The 19,709-nt window shown below is 64.5% G+C and overlaps 1 protein-coding gene across 1 annotated transcript in view; it reads left to right on the forward strand.

The window, feature by feature from the left end:
- The first annotated feature begins 157 nt into the window (after positions 1–157).
- LOC105067509 (uncharacterized) overlaps positions 158–19,709 on the forward strand; it is a 68,135-nt gene continuing 48,583 nt past the window's right edge. The window contains exons 1-2 of the mRNA XM_074346862.1: positions 158–302; positions 2,120–19,706. Of these exons, the coding sequence (XP_074202963.1) occupies positions 242–302; positions 2,120–19,706 (17,648 nt within the window). The 5' untranslated portion in view covers positions 158–241. The remainder of the gene's footprint in view (positions 303–2,119; positions 19,707–19,709) is intronic.

The following is a 19,709-nucleotide window of genomic DNA, read 5'->3' on the forward strand; positions in this document are numbered from 1 at the left end:
ACCTCCTGGGCTTGTCTTATCTTCTAGGAAGTCCTCCCTTCCTCTAGCAGCGTCAGATACAGGGAGAAGTGGGGGATGAGGGGGAGGTGGGGCGGGGCACAGGTGAAGCTATGCTCAGCCCCCACGCCCAGCAGGGCAGATGACTTTCTGAGCTGGGTGTTCTGTGCACTGCGGCTTTCTCCCTGCTGCTGTCCGCCGTGTTGGTGCTGGCCCTGCACCCAGCCTCCACTGCGTCAGGCCCATGCAGCTGCTCAGGCTTCTCCGCCTCCTCTGGATGCTCAGGGTCTCCCTGGGGGCCACAGGTGAGGAGGCGCGGAAGGGGAGGGCTGGAGAGATCTGCCTGATGTTCCAGGGCAGGGCTGCGTGTCGGTGGGTGGCTCTGAGATTTAAGGGGAGGCTGAGGAGAGGTTCCCTCAGATCTCTTGGTGCTAGGAGAACTCAGGTGGGGGAGGAGAGGGAAGCTGGGTCCAGCTGGTGCTGCTCTCCACCTGGGACCCAGCAGCTTTGCAGGGGTCCGTGCTTGCATCAGGAAGGTGGGATAACCTCTTTCTGCAAAAGTGCTCTTTCCACTTTGATTCTGTTTTCTGAGCCCTTTCATTGCTCCTGCTTGCCCAGCCCTGTTGCTTCCTCCACCCTGGACTCTATCCCTCTCTTTACTTCCATCCGTTCAACCCTCCTGAGAGTCCCTGCCTCTGCCCCTGGTGCTCCCTCTTCTCTGGAGTGTCTCCGCCTTTGGTCCCAGTGCCCCATCCTCCATCTCTACCCCTAATTCTCCTAGTCCCCACCTAGCCTATGTTTCTGGGTGCAGCTGTCATTGGCAGGGTTGTGGTAGGGAGATCCTGATTGCTCCCAAAGGATGGGTCAGAGAACACCCTTAGGAACTTTGGAATTCCTCTGTGCTTCCCTTCCCTCTGCCCCCCCCCGTACTTGCTGCTGACCCCCAATCCTAGACCTCTCCAACATAGAGGTCTGTGGTCCACTTTCTCACTTACCTCCAAGGTCACTTCCTGGCTGCAAGGACTCTAGGGCAGGTATCTTCAGAATCCCCTCCCCTCTTCCTGATACCCCAGCTAAGCCGAGAAGTGAAACCCCAACTCTTAGAGCAAAGATGTGCTGAGTTTGATGTGAAGAGGAAGCGAGCCCTGAGTGGGCAGGAGATCTGGGTGCTTCCTGCTGGCAACTGCTGTGGCTGCCACTCACCCTCAACATTATGAGATCTTTGACCCTTAGTCTTACCATCTGTAAAATGGGGTTGACAGTATTTGTAGAGTGAGGGACTTGTGTTTGTAAACTAATTAACCCAGTGGCTGAATAGAATAAGTGATAGAAAATATGTCTATTTTTATTATTAACACTCAATGTTACACCTTAAGATCTCCGGGACTCATGCCTGCCTGCTGAAGTATCTCTTTCTGGAAGCTTCCTTTTCTGTCCTGTCCCTCAGCCTGTGTGTGGTTCTGTCTCCTTGTCCCTCAATCTCAATGGCCTCTGAGATTCAATCTCTGTTTTCCCCTTTGCTGTCCTCTTTGCAACTTTTCCCTGTCGACCCTTTGTTTCCTGAAGTCCATGATGTGTCCCACCCTCAGCCAAATCTTGGTTGGGTTCTCTCTCTCTCTCTCCAAAGAGAAGAGTCAGCCCAGACAGCAGTGGGTCACAGGGAGAGGGGCAGAGGTGATCCAAAGGGTGGGGGACCAGCAGGGACAAGGGCTTCAGGAAGCAGGTGAAGGAGAGAAGAGGGAGTAGACTAAGGGAACAGTGAGTATGTGAGGAGGAGCAGATGGGAGTGGTGAGGGGAGGCGGCAGGAACCTGTGCTGAATCTGCATGCTTAGCGTGGCCATCCCAGGGCTGGAAGATCAGTACACAGATGAGGTGGGCAAGGGATTAAGGGAGCCCGCCACCCAACTCCCCTTGGTGATGTTGACCTGGGGAGCAGACAGATCTTGGCCTTCATAATCTCGAAAAACCTCGGTTCCAAACTACCTCAGATGGGGGAATACGTGATGGCACTTCCTACCATCTGTGACACCTATCTGGAAAAAGGGGCGGTGAGTAACCTATGTGGTGTTCTGGTGACAAAACGACCTACCAATGAACTCCTCTGTTCTACCACCAATACAGGAACTTCCGCCATGGCCACATCCACTTCTAATACACTTTTGCGTGCTGCTCTCAGCAACTACTCACACTCCAAGGGTACTGGAAAGTGGCCACTGAATATCTCCAAAATTGTTTCTCTCACTCCTGACAGTAGGGAAAACATACCTATGACTATCATCACTTCCCCCCACTTTAAATCCATTTCTGAAACATTGCTGAACTCTCGAATCAACTCCAACACCTCAACAATCCCCATGTCCAAGTTGGTCTTCAAGGTAGAAACCACACCACCTACCATGATTGTCTATATGAGCAGGACAGATTGCATCAATCCAACCAGCCTTTTAATTACCACCACTTACCCGACCACCACCTGCATGACACGGAACCAGGTGAACTTTACCAACTCTTACACCACCACGCCTAAGATAGAGAAGCCACAGACAAGCATGATGAGTATTTCTCCCATGACAACTACTAGGAGAGTCACTTCAGGCATGGCCAGTTCTACCAGAGATATACACAAGAAAAGTACGACAAAGGGTGCAGCCTACACCACTGCGGCCACAACAAAGAGACGCAGGAGAAGGGACATAAAGTCATATGCTTCAACCACTAGGAAAGGCATATATAATACTAAACGTGATATTTTACAAAACTTTCTGAAAAAGGACATAATTTCTACAAAAATTCCTACTAGCCAGGACATGTCCAGGCATGGACCTCAAAACAGCACCATCACCATCAACACAAGTGAAATTACAACTGCTGAGGATACATCCATTATCAGGAGAACTCACACCACTGACACTGAATCCATCAGGAGCAGAACAACACATAGACAGCCTGCTACCACTTCAACACATGACAGAACTAATAAAAATACTCAAACAGAGATGAAAACAGGGGTAAACCTTAGAAGGGACTTGCACACAAAGTCCACCAGGAGAGAGAGGACTTCCTTTCTGCCAATCACCTCATCCATCACCCCCACAAACACAGTCGGCTCCCTCACCTACTCAACTTCCTCTCGAGGGACCGCCAAGACCGGGACCTCATCCACGAGCCTGCCTCTGTCCTCTCCTCCTGCCTCAAGCGCAGAGCCAGTCCCCACTTCCGCCCCCAAACCTAGACCTCTCTCCACCTTGGTCACCACCATCCCCACCACCCAGGCCACGTCCACCCCTCCACCTCCCCCTAGTACTCCCAGCACCGCCACCGCCACCGCCACCGCCACCGTCACCACCACCATCACACGGGAAATCACAACTCCCGCCGACACGGCCGCCCCCGCCACCTCCATCACAACCCCTCTGCCCACCCCCTCCACGACAGGAACCACCGTGACAGCCACGGCACACCTGCGAACCACACCCACCCCGGCAGCCCCACGGAGTACCTCGGGCATCACTCCCCCAACCGCCTACTCCACGGGAGGCTCAAGCACATCTGCAGTTACCTCGCCTCTCCCTAGCCCTGCTTCCCTGCAGACATCCAGAACCCTAGCTCCGTCTCCTGAGCCTTCGGGCACGCCCACCAGCACACCCACCACCCGCTCCACATCCACCAGCCCCACTGCCTCCTTGACCATCATCACTGACCTCACCTTCACACCCACTATCTCCAGCCTGGCCCCCACCCACACGCGTGTCATCCCGTCCTCCCCCACCGTCCACACCACAGCCGCAACACTCAGTGCCCTCACCACCTCGGCCACGATGCCCGACACGACATCTGTGCCCCCAAGTACCCACCGCGCTGCCTCTCCCTCCGTCACTGCAGCCGCTCCCGGGACCTCTGCAGCCTCCCCTTCCACGTCCACCAGCAGTAGCAGGACCACCCCGCCCCAGGGGGCCACCGCTGCCTCCACCAGCACCAGCACCAGCACCGGCCCCGGCACCAGCACACTGCACACGACCACGCTTCCTCCCTCCAGTGACACGCCTGCACAGCCTTTCACGACAGGCACTACTTCTCAGCCCCCAGTCACATCATCGGTCACCCCCAGGCGCACCGCCAGCTCCCTGGCCTCCCACGCCTCCTCTCCAGTGACCACCGATACCTTCACCTCAGCCACGAGCCTGCCTCTGTCTTCTCCTCCTGCCTCAAGCGCACGGCCAGCCCCCACTTCCGCCCCGCACCCGAGCCCTCTCTCCACCTTGGTCACCACCATCCCCACCACCCAGGCCACGTCCACCCCTCCACCTCCCACTGGGACCCCCACCCCCATCGCAACAGGAATCACCACGCCCACTGACACCGCAACCCCCGCCACCTCCGCCTCGATCACAACCCTCTGGCCCACTCCCTCCACCACCGACACCACCGCGACGGCCACCTCACCCCTGCGAACCACACCCAGCCCGACAACACCGCACACTACTCCAGGCAGCCCGTCCTCAACCTTCTACCCCACTGGAAGCACAGTCACGTCGGCAGTGGCCTCCTCCCCCTCTACCTCTGCCGGCCCGCACACCTCCACCACCACAGCTCCATCTTCTGCCAGTACAGGCATCTCCACCGCCACGCCAACCACCACCAACTCCACATCCACTAGGACCCCTGGCTCACTGACCACCCTGACCGGCCTCAGCTCCAGCAAGTCACCAAGCCCCACAAGTGTCATGCCCTCTTCCGGCCCCCTGCACATCCCAGGCACCACTCTCGCTGTCACCACCACCTCTGCCCCGCTGCCTGCTACCACATCCCCGCTCACAAGTGCCCACGGCACTGCCACCCCCTCCCTCACCACCAGCACTCCGGTTCCATCCGCTGGCCCCTCTCCCACGCCTGCCAGCAGGCCCAAGGCCACTCAGGCCGAGAGTAGCCCTCCGCCGGCCACGAGCAGCAGCACACTGAGCACCAGCACGGTCCCACCTAGCAAGGACATGCCCTCACAGTCCCCCAGGACAGAGAGGACTTCCGTTCCGCCAATCACCTCATCCGTCACCCCCACAAACACAGTCGGCTCCCCCACCTCCCCCACTTCCTCTCGAGGGGCCGCCAAGCCCGGGACCTCATCCACGAGCCTGCCTCTGTCCTCTCCTCCTGCCTCAAGCGCAGAGCCAGTCCCCACTTCCGCCCCCAAACCTAGACCTCTCTCCACCTTGGTCACCACCATCCCCACCACCCAGGCCACGTCCACCCCTCCACCTCCCCCTAGTACTCCCAGCACCGCCACCGCCACCGCCACCGCCACCGCCACCATCACACGGGAAATCACCACTCCCGCCGACACGGCCGCCCCCGCCACCTCCATCACAACCCCTCTGCCCACCCCCTCCACGACAGGAACCACCGTGACAGCCACGGCACACCTGCGAACCACACCCACCCCGGCAGCCCCACGGAGTACCTCGGGCATCACTCCCCCAACCGCCTACTCCACGGGAGGCTCAAGCACATCTGCAGTTACCTCGCCTCTCCCTAGCCCTGCTTCCCTGCAGACATCCAGAACCCTAGCTCCGTCTCCTGAGCCTTCGGGCACGCCCACCAGCACACCCACCACCCGCTCCACATCCACCAGCCCCACTGCCTCCTTGACCATCACCACTGACCTCACCTCCACACCCACTCTCTCCAGCCTGGCCCCCACCCACACGCGTGTCATCCCGTCCTCCCCCACCGTCCACACCACAGCCGCAACACTCAGTGCCCTCACCACCTCGGCCACGATGCCCGACACGACATCCGTGCCCCCAAGGACCCACCGCGCTGCCTCTCCCTCCGTCACTGCAGCCGCTCCCGGGACCTCTGCAGCCTCCCCTTCCACGTCCACCAGCAGTAGCAGGACCACCCCGCCCCAGGGGGCCACCGCTGCCTCCACCAGCACCAGCACCAGCACCGGCCCCGGCACCAGCACACTGCACACGACCACGCTTCCTCCCTCCAGTGACACGCCTGCACAGCCTTTCACGACAGGCACTACTTCTCAGCCCCCAGTCACATCATCGGTCACCCCCAGGCGCACCGCCAGCTCCCTGGCCTCCCACGCCTCCTCTCCAGTGACCACCGATACCTTCACCTCAGCCACGAGCCTGCCTCTGTCTTCTCCTCCTGCCTCAAGCGCACGGCCAGCCCCCACTTCCGCCCCGCACCCGAGCCCTCTCTCCACCTTGGTCACCACCATCCCCACCACCCAGGCCACGTCCACCCCTCCACCTCCCACTGGGACCCCCACCCCCATCGCAACAGGAATCACCACGCCCACTGACACCGCAACCCCCGCCACCTCCGCCTCGATCACAACCCTCTGGCCCACTCCCTCCACCACCGACACCACCGCGACGGCCACCTCACCCCTGCGAACCACACCCAGCCCGACAACACCGCACACTACTCCAGGCAGCCCGTCCTCAACCTTCTACCCCACTGGAAGCACAGTCACGTCGGCAGTGGCCTCCTCCCCCTCTACCTCTGCCGGCCCGCACACCTCCACCACCACAGCTCCATCTTCTGCCAGTACAGGCATCTCCACCGCCACGCCAACCACCACCAACTCCACATCCACTAGGACCCCTGGCTCACTGACCACCCTGACCGGCCTCAGCTCCAGCAAGTCACCAAGCCCCACAAGTGTCATGCCCTCTTCCGGCCCCCTGCACATCCCAGGCACCACTCTCGCTGTCACCACCACCTCTGCCCCGCTGCCTGCTACCACATCCCCGCTCACAAGTGCCCACGGCACTGCCACCCCCTCCCTCACCACCAGCACTCCGGTTCCATCCGCTGGCCCCTCTCCCACGCCTGCCAGCAGGCCCAAGGCCACTCAGGCCGAGAGTAGCCCTCCGCCGGCCACGAGCAGCAGCACACTGAGCACCAGCACGGTCCCACCTAGCAAGGACATGCCCTCACAGTCCCCCAGGACAGAGAGGACTTCCGTTCCGCCAATCACCTCATCCGTCACCCCCACAAACACAGTCGGCTCCCCCACCTCCCCCACTTCCTCTCGAGGGGCCGCCAAGACCGGGACCTCATCCACGAGCCTGCCTCTGTCCTCTCCTCCTGCCTCAAGCGCAGAGCCAGTCCCCACTTCCGCCCCCAAACCTAGACCTCTCTCCACCTTGGTCACCACCATCCCCACCACCCAGGCCACGTCCACCCCTCCACCTCCCCCTAGTACTCCCAGCACCGCCACCGCCACCGCCACCGCCACCGCCACCATCACACGGGAAATCACCACTCCCGCCGACACGGCCGCCCCCGCCACCTCCATCACAACCCCTCTGCCCACCCCCTCCACGACAGGAACCACCGTGACAGCCACGGCACACCTGCGAACCACACCCACCCCGGCAGCCCCACGGAGTACCTCGGGCATCACTCCCCCAACCGCCTACTCCACGGGAGGCTCAAGCACATCTGCAGTTACCTCGCCTCTCCCTAGCCCTGCTTCCCTGCAGACATCCAGAACCCTAGCTCCGTCTCCTGAGCCTTCGGGCACGCCCACCAGCACACCCACCACCCGCTCCACATCCACCAGCCCCACTGCCTCCTTGACCATCACCACTGACCTCACCTCCACACCCACTCTCTCCAGCCTGGCCCCCACCCACACGCGTGTCATCCCGTCCTCCCCCACCGTCCACACCACAGCCGCAACACTCAGTGCCCTCACCACCTCGGCCACGATGCCCGACACGACATCCGTGCCCCCAAGGACCCACCGCGCTGCCTCTCCCTCCGTCACTGCAGCCGCTCCCGGGACCTCTGCAGCCTCCCCTTCCACGTCCACCAGCAGTAGCAGGACCACCCCGCCCCAGGGGGCCACCGCTGCCTCCACCAGCACCAGCACCAGCACCGGCCCCGGCACCAGCACACTGCACACGACCACGCTTCCTCCCTCCAGTGACACGCCTGCACAGCCTTTCACGACAGGCACTACTTCTCAGCCCCCAGTCACATCATCGGTCACCCCCAGGCGCACCGCCAGCTCCCTGGCCTCCCACGCCTCCTCTCCAGTGACCACCGATACCTTCACCTCAGCCACGAGCCTGCCTCTGTCTTCTCCTCCTGCCTCAAGCGCACGGCCAGCCCCCACTTCCGCCCCGCACCCGAGCCCTCTCTCCACCTTGGTCACCACCATCCCCACCACCCAGGCCACGTCCACCCCTCCACCTCCCACTGGGACCCCCACCCCCATCGCAACAGGAATCACCACGCCCACTGACACCGCAACCCCCGCCACCTCCGCCTCGATCACAACCCTCTGGCCCACTCCCTCCACCACCGACACCACCGCGACGGCCACCTCACCCCTGCGAACCACACCCAGCCCGACAACACCGCACACTACTCCAGGCAGCCCGTCCTCAACCTTCTACCCCACTGGAAGCACAGTCACGTCGGCAGTGGCCTCCTCCCCCTCTACCTCTGCCGGCCCGCACACCTCCACCACCACAGCTCCATCTTCTGCCAGTACAGGCATCTCCACCGCCACGCCAACCACCACCAACTCCACATCCACTAGGACCCCTGGCTCACTGACCACCCTGACCGGCCTCAGCTCCAGCAAGTCACCAAGCCCCACAAGTGTCATGCCCTCTTCCGGCCCCCTGCACATCCCAGGCACCACTCTCGCTGTCACCACCACCTCTGCCCCGCTGCCTGCTACCACATCCCCGCTCACAAGTGCCCACGGCACTGCCACCCCCTCCCTCACCACCAGCACTCCGGTTCCATCCGCTGGCCCCTCTCCCACGCCTGCCAGCAGGCCCAAGGCCACTCAGGCCGAGAGTAGCCCTCCGCCGGCCACGAGCAGCAGCACACTGAGCACCAGCACGGTCCCACCTAGCAAGGACATGCCCTCACAGTCCCCCAGGACAGAGAGGACTTCCGTTCCGCCAATCACCTCATCCGTCACCCCCACAAACACAGTCGGCTCCCCCACCTCCCCCACTTCCTCTCGAGGGGCCGCCAAGACCGGGACCTCATCCACGAGCCTGCCTCTGTCCTCTCCTCCTGCCTCAAGCGCAGAGCCAGTCCCCACTTCCGCCCCCAAACCTAGACCTCTCTCCACCTTGGTCACCACCATCCCCACCACCCAGGCCACGTCCACCCCTCCACCTCCCCCTAGTACTCCCAGCACCGCCACCGCCACCGCCACCGCCACCGCCACCATCACACGGGAAATCACCACTCCCGCCGACACGGCCGCCCCCGCCACCTCCATCACAACCCCTCTGCCCACCCCCTCCACGACAGGAACCACCGTGACAGCCACGGCACACCTGCGAACCACACCCACCCCGGCAGCCCCACGGAGTACCTCGGGCATCACTCCCCCAACCGCCTACTCCACGGGAGGCTCAAGCACATCTGCAGTTACCTCGCCTCTCCCTAGCCCTGCTTCCCTGCAGACATCCAGAACCCTAGCTCCGTCTCCTGAGCCTTCGGGCACGCCCACCAGCACACCCACCACCCGCTCCACATCCACCAGCCCCACTGCCTCCTTGACCATCACCACTGACCTCACCTCCACACCCACTCTCTCCAGCCTGGCCCCCACCCACACGCGTGTCATCCCGTCCTCCCCCACCGTCCACACCACAGCCGCAACACTCAGTGCCCTCACCACCTCGGCCACGATGCCCGACACGACATCCGTGCCCCCAAGTACCCACCGCGCTGCCTCTCCCTCCGTCACTGCAGCCGCTCCCGGGACCTCTGCAGCCTCCCCTTCCACGTCCACCAGCAGTAGCAGGACCACCCCGCCCCAGGGGGCCACCGCTGCCTCCACCAGCACCAGCACCAGCACCGGCCCCGGCACCAGCACACTGCACACGACCACGCTTCCTCCCTCCAGTGACACGCCTGCACAGCCTTTCACGACAGGCACTACTTCTCAGCCCCCAGTCACATCATCGGTCACCCCCAGGCGCACCGCCAGCTCCCTGGCCTCCCACGCCTCCTCTCCAGTGACCACCGATACCTTCACCTCAGCCACGAGCCTGCCTCTGTCTTCTCCTCCTGCCTCAAGCGCACGGCCAGCCCCCACTTCCGCCCCGCACCCGAGCCCTCTCTCCACCTTGGTCACCACCATCCCCACCACCCAGGCCACGTCCACCCCTCCACCTCCCACTGGGACCCCCACCCCCATCGCAACAGGAATCACCACGCCCACTGACACCGCAACCCCCGCCACCTCCGCCTCGATCACAACCCTCTGGCCCACTCCCTCCACCACCGACACCACCGCGACGGCCACCTCACCCCTGCGAACCACACCCAGCCCGACAACACCGCACACTACTCCAGGCAGCCCGTCCTCAACCTTCTACCCCACTGGAAGCACAGTCACGTCGGCAGTGGCCTCCTCCCCCTCTACCTCTGCCGGCCCGCACACCTCCACCACCACAGCTCCATCTTCTGCCAGTACAGGCATCTCCACCGCCACGCCAACCACCACCAACTCCACATCCACTAGGACCCCTGGCTCACTGACCACCCTGACCGGCCTCAGCTCCAGCAAGTCACCAAGCCCCACAAGTGTCATGCCCTCTTCCGGCCCCCTGCACATCCCAGGCACCACTCTCGCTGTCACCACCACCTCTGCCCCGCTGCCTGCTACCACATCCCCGCTCACAAGTGCCCACGGCACTGCCACCCCCTCCCTCACCACCAGCACTCCGGTTCCATCCGCTGGCCCCTCTCCCACGCCTGCCAGCAGGCCCAAGGCCACTCAGGCCGAGAGTAGCCCTCCGCCGGCCACGAGCAGCAGCACACTGAGCACCAGCACGGTCCCACCTAGCAAGGACATGCCCTCACAGTCCCCCAGGACAGAGAGGACTTCCGTTCCGCCAATCACCTCATCCGTCACCCCCACAAACACAGTCGGCTCCCCCACCTCCCCCACTTCCTCTCGAGGGGCCGCCAAGACCGGGACCTCATCCACGAGCCTGCCTCTGTCCTCTCCTCCTGCCTCAAGCGCAGAGCCAGTCCCCACTTCCGCCCCCAAACCTAGACCTCTCTCCACCTTGGTCACCACCATCCCCACCACCCAGGCCACGTCCACCCCTCCACCTCCCCCTAGTACTCCCAGCACCGCCACCGCCACCGCCACCGCCACCGCCACCATCACACGGGAAATCACCACTCCCGCCGACACGGCCGCCCCCGCCACCTCCATCACAACCCCTCTGCCCACCCCCTCCACGACAGGAACCACCGTGACAGCCACGGCACACCTGCGAACCACACCCACCCCGGCAGCCCCACGGAGTACCTCGGGCATCACTCCCCCAACCGCCTACTCCACGGGAGGCTCAAGCACATCTGCAGTTACCTCGCCTCTCCCTAGCCCTGCTTCCCTGCAGACATCCAGAACCCTAGCTCCGTCTCCTGAGCCTTCGGGCACGCCCACCAGCACACCCACCACCCGCTCCACATCCACCAGCCCCACTGCCTCCTTGACCATCACCACTGACCTCACCTCCACACCCACTCTCTCCAGCCTGGCCCCCACCCACACGCGTGTCATCCCGTCCTCCCCCACCGTCCACACCACAGCCGCAACACTCAGTGCCCTCACCACCTCGGCCACGATGCCCGACACGACATCCGTGCCCCCAAGTACCCACCGCGCTGCCTCTCCCTCCGTCACTGCAGCCGCTCCCGGGACCTCTGCAGCCTCCCCTTCCACGTCCACCAGCAGTAGCAGGACCACCCCGCCCCAGGGGGCCACCGCTGCCTCCACCAGCACCAGCACCAGCACCGGCCCCGGCACCAGCACACTGCACACGACCACGCTTCCTCCCTCCAGTGACACGCCTGCACAGCCTTTCACGACAGGCACTACTTCTCAGCCCCCAGTCACATCATCGGTCACCCCCAGGCGCACCGCCAGCTCCCTGGCCTCCCACGCCTCCTCTCCAGTGACCACCGATACCTTCACCTCAGCCACGAGCCTGCCTCTGTCTTCTCCTCCTGCCTCAAGCGCACGGCCAGCCCCCACTTCCGCCCCGCACCCGAGCCCTCTCTCCACCTTGGTCACCACCATCCCCACCACCCAGGCCACGTCCACCCCTCCACCTCCCACTGGGACCCCCACCCCCATCGCAACAGGAATCACCACGCCCACTGACACCGCAACCCCCGCCACCTCCGCCTCGATCACAACCCTCTGGCCCACTCCCTCCACCACCGACACCACCGCGACGGCCACCTCACCCCTGCGAACCACACCCAGCCCGACAACACCGCACACTACTCCAGGCAGCCCGTCCTCAACCTTCTACCCCACTGGAAGCACAGTCACGTCGGCAGTGGCCTCCTCCCCCTCTACCTCTGCCGGCCCGCACACCTCCACCACCACAGCTCCATCTTCTGCCAGTACAGGCATCTCCACCGCCACGCCAACCACCACCAACTCCACATCCACTAGGACCCCTGGCTCACTGACCACCCTGACCGGCCTCAGCTCCAGCAAGTCACCAAGCCCCACAAGTGTCATGCCCTCTTCCGGCCCCCTGCACATCCCAGGCACCACTCTCGCTGTCACCACCACCTCTGCCCCGCTGCCTGCTACCACATCCCCGCTCACAAGTGCCCACGGCACTGCCACCCCCTCCCTCACCACCAGCACTCCGGTTCCATCCGCTGGCCCCTCTCCCACGCCTGCCAGCAGGCCCAAGGCCACTCAGGCCGAGAGTAGCCCTCCGCCGGCCACGAGCAGCAGCACACTGAGCACCAGCACGGTCCCACCTAGCAAGGACATGCCCTCACAGTCCCCCAGGACAGAGAGGACTTCCGTTCCGCCAATCACCTCATCCGTCACCCCCACAAACACAGTCGGCTCCCCCACCTCCCCCACTTCCTCTCGAGGGGCCGCCAAGACCGGGACCTCATCCACGAGCCTGCCTCTGTCCTCTCCTCCTGCCTCAAGCGCAGAGCCAGTCCCCACTTCCGCCCCCAAACCTAGACCTCTCTCCACCTTGGTCACCACCATCCCCACCACCCAGGCCACGTCCACCCCTCCACCTCCCCCTAGTACTCCCAGCACCGCCACCGCCACCGCCACCATCACACGGGAAATCACCACTCCCGCCGACACGGCCGCCCCCGCCACCTCCATCACAACCCCTCTGCCCACCCCCTCCACGACAGGAACCACCGTGACAGCCACGGCACACCTGCGAACCACACCCACCCCGGCAGCCCCACGGAGTACCTCGGGCATCACTCCCCCAACCGCCTACTCCACGGGAGGCTCAAGCACATCTGCAGTTACCTCGCCTCTCCCTAGCCCTGCTTCCCTGCAGACATCCAGAACCCTAGCTCCGTCTCCTGAGCCTTCGGGCACGCCCACCAGCACACCCACCACCCGCTCCACATCCACCAGCCCCACTGCCTCCTTGACCATCACCACTGACCTCACCTCCACACCCACTCTCTCCAGCCTGGCCCCCACCCACACGCGTGTCATCCCGTCCTCCCCCACCGTCCACACCACAGCCGCAACACTCAGTGCCCTCACCACCTCGGCCACGATGCCCGACACGACATCCGTGCCCCCAAGTACCCACCGCGCTGCCTCTCCCTCCGTCACTGCAGCCGCTCCCGGGACCTCTGCAGCCTCCCCTTCCACGTCCACCAGCAGTAGCAGGACCACCCCGCCCCAGGGGGCCACCGCTGCCTCCACCAGCACCAGCACCAGCACCGGCCCCGGCACCAGCACACTGCACACGACCACGCTTCCTCCCTCCAGTGACACGCCTGCACAGCCTTTCACGACAGGCACTACTTCTCAGCCCCCAGTCACATCATCGGTCACCCCCAGGCGCACCGCCAGCTCCCTGGCCTCCCACGCCTCCTCTCCAGTGACCACCGATACCTTCACCTCAGCCACGAGCCTGCCTCTGTCTTCTCCTCCTGCCTCAAGCGCACGGCCAGCCCCCACTTCCGCCCCGCACCCGAGCCCTCTCTCCACCTTGGTCACCACCATCCCCACCACCCAGGCCACGTCCACCCCTCCACCTCCCACTGGGACCCCCACCCCCATCGCAACAGGAATCACCACGCCCACTGACACCGCAACCCCCGCCACCTCCGCCTCGATCACAACCCTCTGGCCCACTCCCTCCACCACCGACACCACCGCGACGGCCACCTCACCCCTGCGAACCACACCCAGCCCGACAACACCGCACACTACTCCAGGCAGCCCGTCCTCAACCTTCTACCCCACTGGAAGCACAGTCACGTCGGCAGTGGCCTCCTCCCCCTCTACCTCTGCCGGCCCGCACACCTCCACCACCACAGCTCCATCTTCTGCCAGTACAGGCATCTCCACCGCCACGCCAACCACCACCAACTCCACATCCACTAGGACCCCTGGCTCACTGACCACCCTGACCGGCCTCAGCTCCAGCAAGTCACCAAGCCCCACAAGTGTCATGCCCTCTTCCGGCCCCCTGCACATCCCAGGCACCACTCTCGCTGTCACCACCACCTCTGCCCCGCTGCCTGCTACCACATCCCCGCTCACAAGTGCCCACAGCACTGCCACCCCCTCCCTCACCACCAGCACTCCGGTTCCATCCGCTGGCCCCTCTCCCACGCCTGCCAGCAGGCCCAAGGCCACTCAGGCCGAGAGTAGCCCTCCGCCGGCCACGAGCAGCAGCACACTGAGCACCAGCACGGTCCCACCTAGCAAGGACATGCCCTCACAGTCCCCCAGGACAGAGAGGACTTCCGTTCCGCCAATCACCTCATCCGTCACCCCCACAAACACAGTCGGCTCCCCCACCTCCCCCACTTCCTCTCGAGGGGCCGCCAAGACCGGGACCTCATCCACGAGCCTGCCTCTGTCCTCTCCTCCTGCCTCAAGCGCAGAGCCAGTCCCCACTTCCGCCCCCAAACCTAGACCTCTCTCCACCTTGGTCACCACCATCCCCACCACCCAGGCCACGTCCACCCCTCCACCTCCCCCTAGTACTCCCAGCACCGCCACCGCCACCGCCACCATCACACGGGAAATCACCACTCCCGCCGACACGGCCGCCCCCGCCACCTCCATCACAACCCCTCTGCCCACCCCCTCCACGACAGGAACCACCGTGACAGCCACGGCACACCTGCGAACCACACCCACCCCGGCAGCCCCACGGAGTACCTCGGGCATCACTCCCCCAACCGCCTACTCCACGGGAGGCTCAAGCACATCTGCAGTTACCTCGCCTCTCCCTAGCCCTGCTTCCCTGCAGACATCCAGAACCCTAGCTCCGTCTCCTGAGCCTTCGGGCACGCCCACCAGCACACCCACCACCCGCTCCACATCCACCAGCCCCACTGCCTCCTTGACCATCACCACTGACCTCACCTCCACACCCACTCTCTCCAGCCTGGCCCCCACCCACACGCGTGTCATCCCGTCCTCCCCCACCGTCCACACCACAGCCGCAACACTCAGTGCCCTCACCACCTCGGCCACGATGCCCGACACGACATCCGTGCCCCCAAGTACCCACCGCGCTGCCTCTCCCTCCGTCACTGCAGCCGCTCCCGGGACCTCTGCAGCCTCCCCTTCCACGTCCACCAGCAGTAGCAGGACCACCCCGCCCCAGGGGGCCACCGCTGCCTCCACCAGCACCAGCACCAGCACCGGCCCCGGCACCAGCACACTGCACACGACCACGCTTCCTCCCTCCAGTGACACGCCTGCACAGCCTTTCACGACAGGCACTACTTCTCAGCCCCCAGTCACATCATCGGTCACCCCCAGGCGCACCGCCAGCTCCCTGGCCTCCCACGCCTCCTCTCCAGTGACCACCGATACCTTCACCTCAGCCACGAGCCTGCCTCTGTCTTCTCCTCCTGCCTCAAGCGCACGGCCAGCCCCCACTTCCGCCCCGCACCCGAGCCCTCTCTCCACCTTGGTCACCACCATCCCCACCACCCAGGCCACGTCCACCCCTCCACCTCCCACTGGGACCCCCACCCCCATCGCAACAGGAATCACCACGCCCACTGACACCGCAACCCCCGCCACCTCCGCCTCGATCACAACCCTCTGGCCCACTCCCTCCACCACCGACACCACCGCGACGGCCACCTCACCCCTGCGAACCACACCCAGCCCGACAACACCGCACACTACTCCAGGCAGCCCGTCCTCAACCTTCTACCCCACTGGAAGCACAGTCACGTCGGCAGTGGCCTCCTCCCCCTCTACCTCTGCCGGCCCGCACACCTCCACCACCACAGCTCCATCTTCTGCCAGTACAGGCATCTCCACCGCCACGCCAACCACCACCAACTCCACATCCACTAGGACCCCTGGCTCACTGACCACCCTGACCGGCCTCAGCTCCAGCAAGTCACCAAGCCCCACAAGTGTCATGCCCTCTTCCGGCCCCCTGCACATCCCAGGCACCACTCTCGCTGTCACCACCACCTCTGCCCCGCTGCCTGCTACCACATCCCCGCTCACAAGTGCCCACGGCACTGCCACCCCCTCCCTCACCACCAGCACTCCGGTTCCATCCGCTGGCCCCTCTCCCACGCCTGCCAGCAGGCCCAAGGCCACTCAGGCCGAGAGTAGCCCTCCGCCGGCCACGAGCAGCAGCACACTGAGCACCAGCACGGTCCCACCTAGCAAGGACATGCCCTCACAGTCCCCCAGGACAGAGAGGACTTCCGTTCCGCCAATCACCTCATCCGTCACCCCCACAAACACAGTCGGCTCCCCCACCTCCCCCACTTCCTCTCGAGGGGCCGCCAAGACCGGGACCTCATCCACGAGCCTGCCTCTGTCCTCTCCTCCTGCCTCAAGCGCAGAGCCAGTCCCCACTTCCGCCCCCAAACCTAGACCTCTCTCCACCTTGGTCACCACCATCCCCACCACCCAGGCCACGTCCACCCCTCCACCTCCCCCTAGTACTCCCAGCACCGCCACCGCCACCGCCACCATCACACGGGAAATCACCACTCCCGCCGACACGGCCGCCCCCGCCACCTCCATCACAACCCCTCTGCCCACCCCCTCCACGACAGGAACCACCGTGACAGCCACGGCACACCTGCGAACCACACCCACCCCGGCAGCCCCACGGAGTACCTCGGGCATCACTCCCCCAACCGCCTACTCCACGGGAGGCTCAAGCACATCTGCAGTTACCTCGCCTCTCCCTAGCCCTGCTTCCCTGCAGACATCCAGAACCCTAGCTCCGTCTCCTGAGCCTTCGGGCACGCCCACCAGCACACCCACCACCCGCTCCACATCCACCAGCCCCACTGCCTCCTTGACCATCACCACTGACCTCACCTCCACACCCACTCTCTCCAGCCTGGCCCCCACCCACACGCGTGTCATCCCGTCCTCCCCCACCGTCCACACCACAGCCGCAACACTCAGTGCCCTCACCACCTCGGCCACGATGCCCGACACGACATCCGTGCCCCCAAGTACCCACCGCGCTGCCTCTCCCTCCGTCACTGCAGCCGCTCCCGGGACCTCTGCAGCCTCCCCTTCCACGTCCACCAGCAGTAGCAGGACCACCCCGCCCCAGGGGGCCACCGCTGCCTCCACCAGCACCAGCACCAGCACCGGCCCCGGCACCAGCACACTGCACACGACCACGCTTCCTCCCTCCAGTGACACGCCTGCACAGCCTTTCACGACAGGCACTACTTCTCAGCCCCCAGTCACATCATCGGTCACCCCCAGGCGCACCGCCAGCTCCCTGGCCTCCCACGCCTCCTCTCCAGTGACCACCGATACCTTCACCTCAGCCACGAGCCTGCCTCTGTCTTCTCCTCCTGCCTCAAGCGCACGGCCAGCCCCCACTTCCGCCCCGCACCCGAGCCCTCTCTCCACCTTGGTCACCACCATCCCCACCACCCAGGCCACGTCCACCCCTCCACCTCCCACTGGGACCCCCACCCCCATCGCAACAGGAATCACCACGCCCACTGACACCGCAACCCCCGCCACCTCCGCCTCGATCACAACCCTCTGGCCCACTCCCTCCACCACCGACACCACCGCGACGGCCACCTCACCCCTGCGAACCACACCCAGCCCGACAACACCGCACACTACTCCAGGCAGCCCGTCCTCAACCTTCTACCCCACTGGAAGCACAGTCACGTCGGCAGTGGCCTCCTCCCCCTCTACCTCTGCCGGCCCGCACACCTCCACCACCACAGCTCCATCTTCTGCCAGTACAGGCATCTCCACCGCCACGCCAACCACCACCAACTCCACATCCACTAGGACCCCTGGCTCACTGACCACCCTGACCGGCCTCAGCTCCAGCAAGTCACCAAGCCCCACAAGTGTCATGCCCTCTTCCGGCCCCCTGCACATCCCAGGCACCACTCTCGCTGTCACCACCACCTCTGCCCCGCTGCCTGCTACCACATCCCCGCTCACAAGTGCCCACGGCACTGCCACCCCCTCCCTCACCACCAGCACTCCGGTTCCATCCGCTGGCCCCTCTCCCACGCCTGCCAGCAGGCCCAAGGCCACTCAGGCCGAGAGTAGCCCTCCGCCGGCCACGAGCAGCAGCACACTGAGCACCAGCACGGTCCCACCTAGCAAGGACATGCCCTCACAGTCCCCCAGGACAGAGAGGACTTCCGTTCCGCCAATCACCTCATCCGTCACCCCCACAAACACAGTCGGCTCCCCCACCTCCCCCACTTCCTCTCGAGGGGCCGCCAAGACCGGGACCTCATCCACGAGCCTGCCTCTGTCCTCTCCTCCTGCCTCAAGCGCAGAGCCAGTCCCCACTTCCGCCCCCAAACCTAGACCTCTCTCCACCTTGGTCACCACCATCCCCACCACCCAGGCCACGTCCACCCCTCCACCTCCCCCTAGTACTCCCAGCACCGCCACCGCCACCGCCACCATCACACGGGAAATCACCACTCCCGCCGACACGGCCGCCCCCGCCACCTCCATCACAACCCCTCTGCCCACCCCCTCCACGACAGGAACCACCGTGACAGCCACGGCACACCTGCGAACCACACCCACCCCGGCAGCCCCACGGAGTACCTCGGGCATCACTCCCCCAACCGCCTACTCCACGGGAGGCTCAAGCACATCTGCAGTTACCTCGCCTCTCCCTAGCCCTGCTTCCCTGCAGACATCCAGAACCCTAGCTCCGTCTCCTGAGCCTTCGGGCACGCCCACCAGCACACCCACCACCCGCTCCACATCCACCAGCCCCACTGCCTCCTTGACCATCACCACTGACCTCACCTCCACACCCACTCTCTCCAGCCTGGCCCCCACCCACACGCGTGTCATCCCGTCCTCCCCCACCGTCCACACCACAGCCGCAACACTCAGTGCCCTCACCACCTCGGCCACGATGCCCGACACGACATCCGTGCCCCCAAGTACCCACCGCGCTGCCTCTCCCTCCGTCACTGCAGCCGCTCCCGGGACCTCTGCAGCCTCCCCTTCCACGTCCACCAGCAGTAGCAGGACCACCCCGCCCCAGGGGGCCACCGCTGCCTCCACCAGCACCAGCACCAGCACCGGCCCCGGCACCAGCACACTGCACACGACCACGCTTCCTCCCTCCAGTGACACGCCTGCACAGCCTTTCACGACAGGCACTACTTCTCAGCCCCCAGTCACATCATCGGTCACCCCCAGGCG

Source organism: Camelus bactrianus, chromosome 18 (genome assembly GCF_048773025.1).
Source record: "Camelus bactrianus isolate YW-2024 breed Bactrian camel chromosome 18, ASM4877302v1, whole genome shotgun sequence".
NCBI classification, from domain to species: Eukaryota; Metazoa; Chordata; class Mammalia; order Artiodactyla; family Camelidae; genus Camelus; species Camelus bactrianus.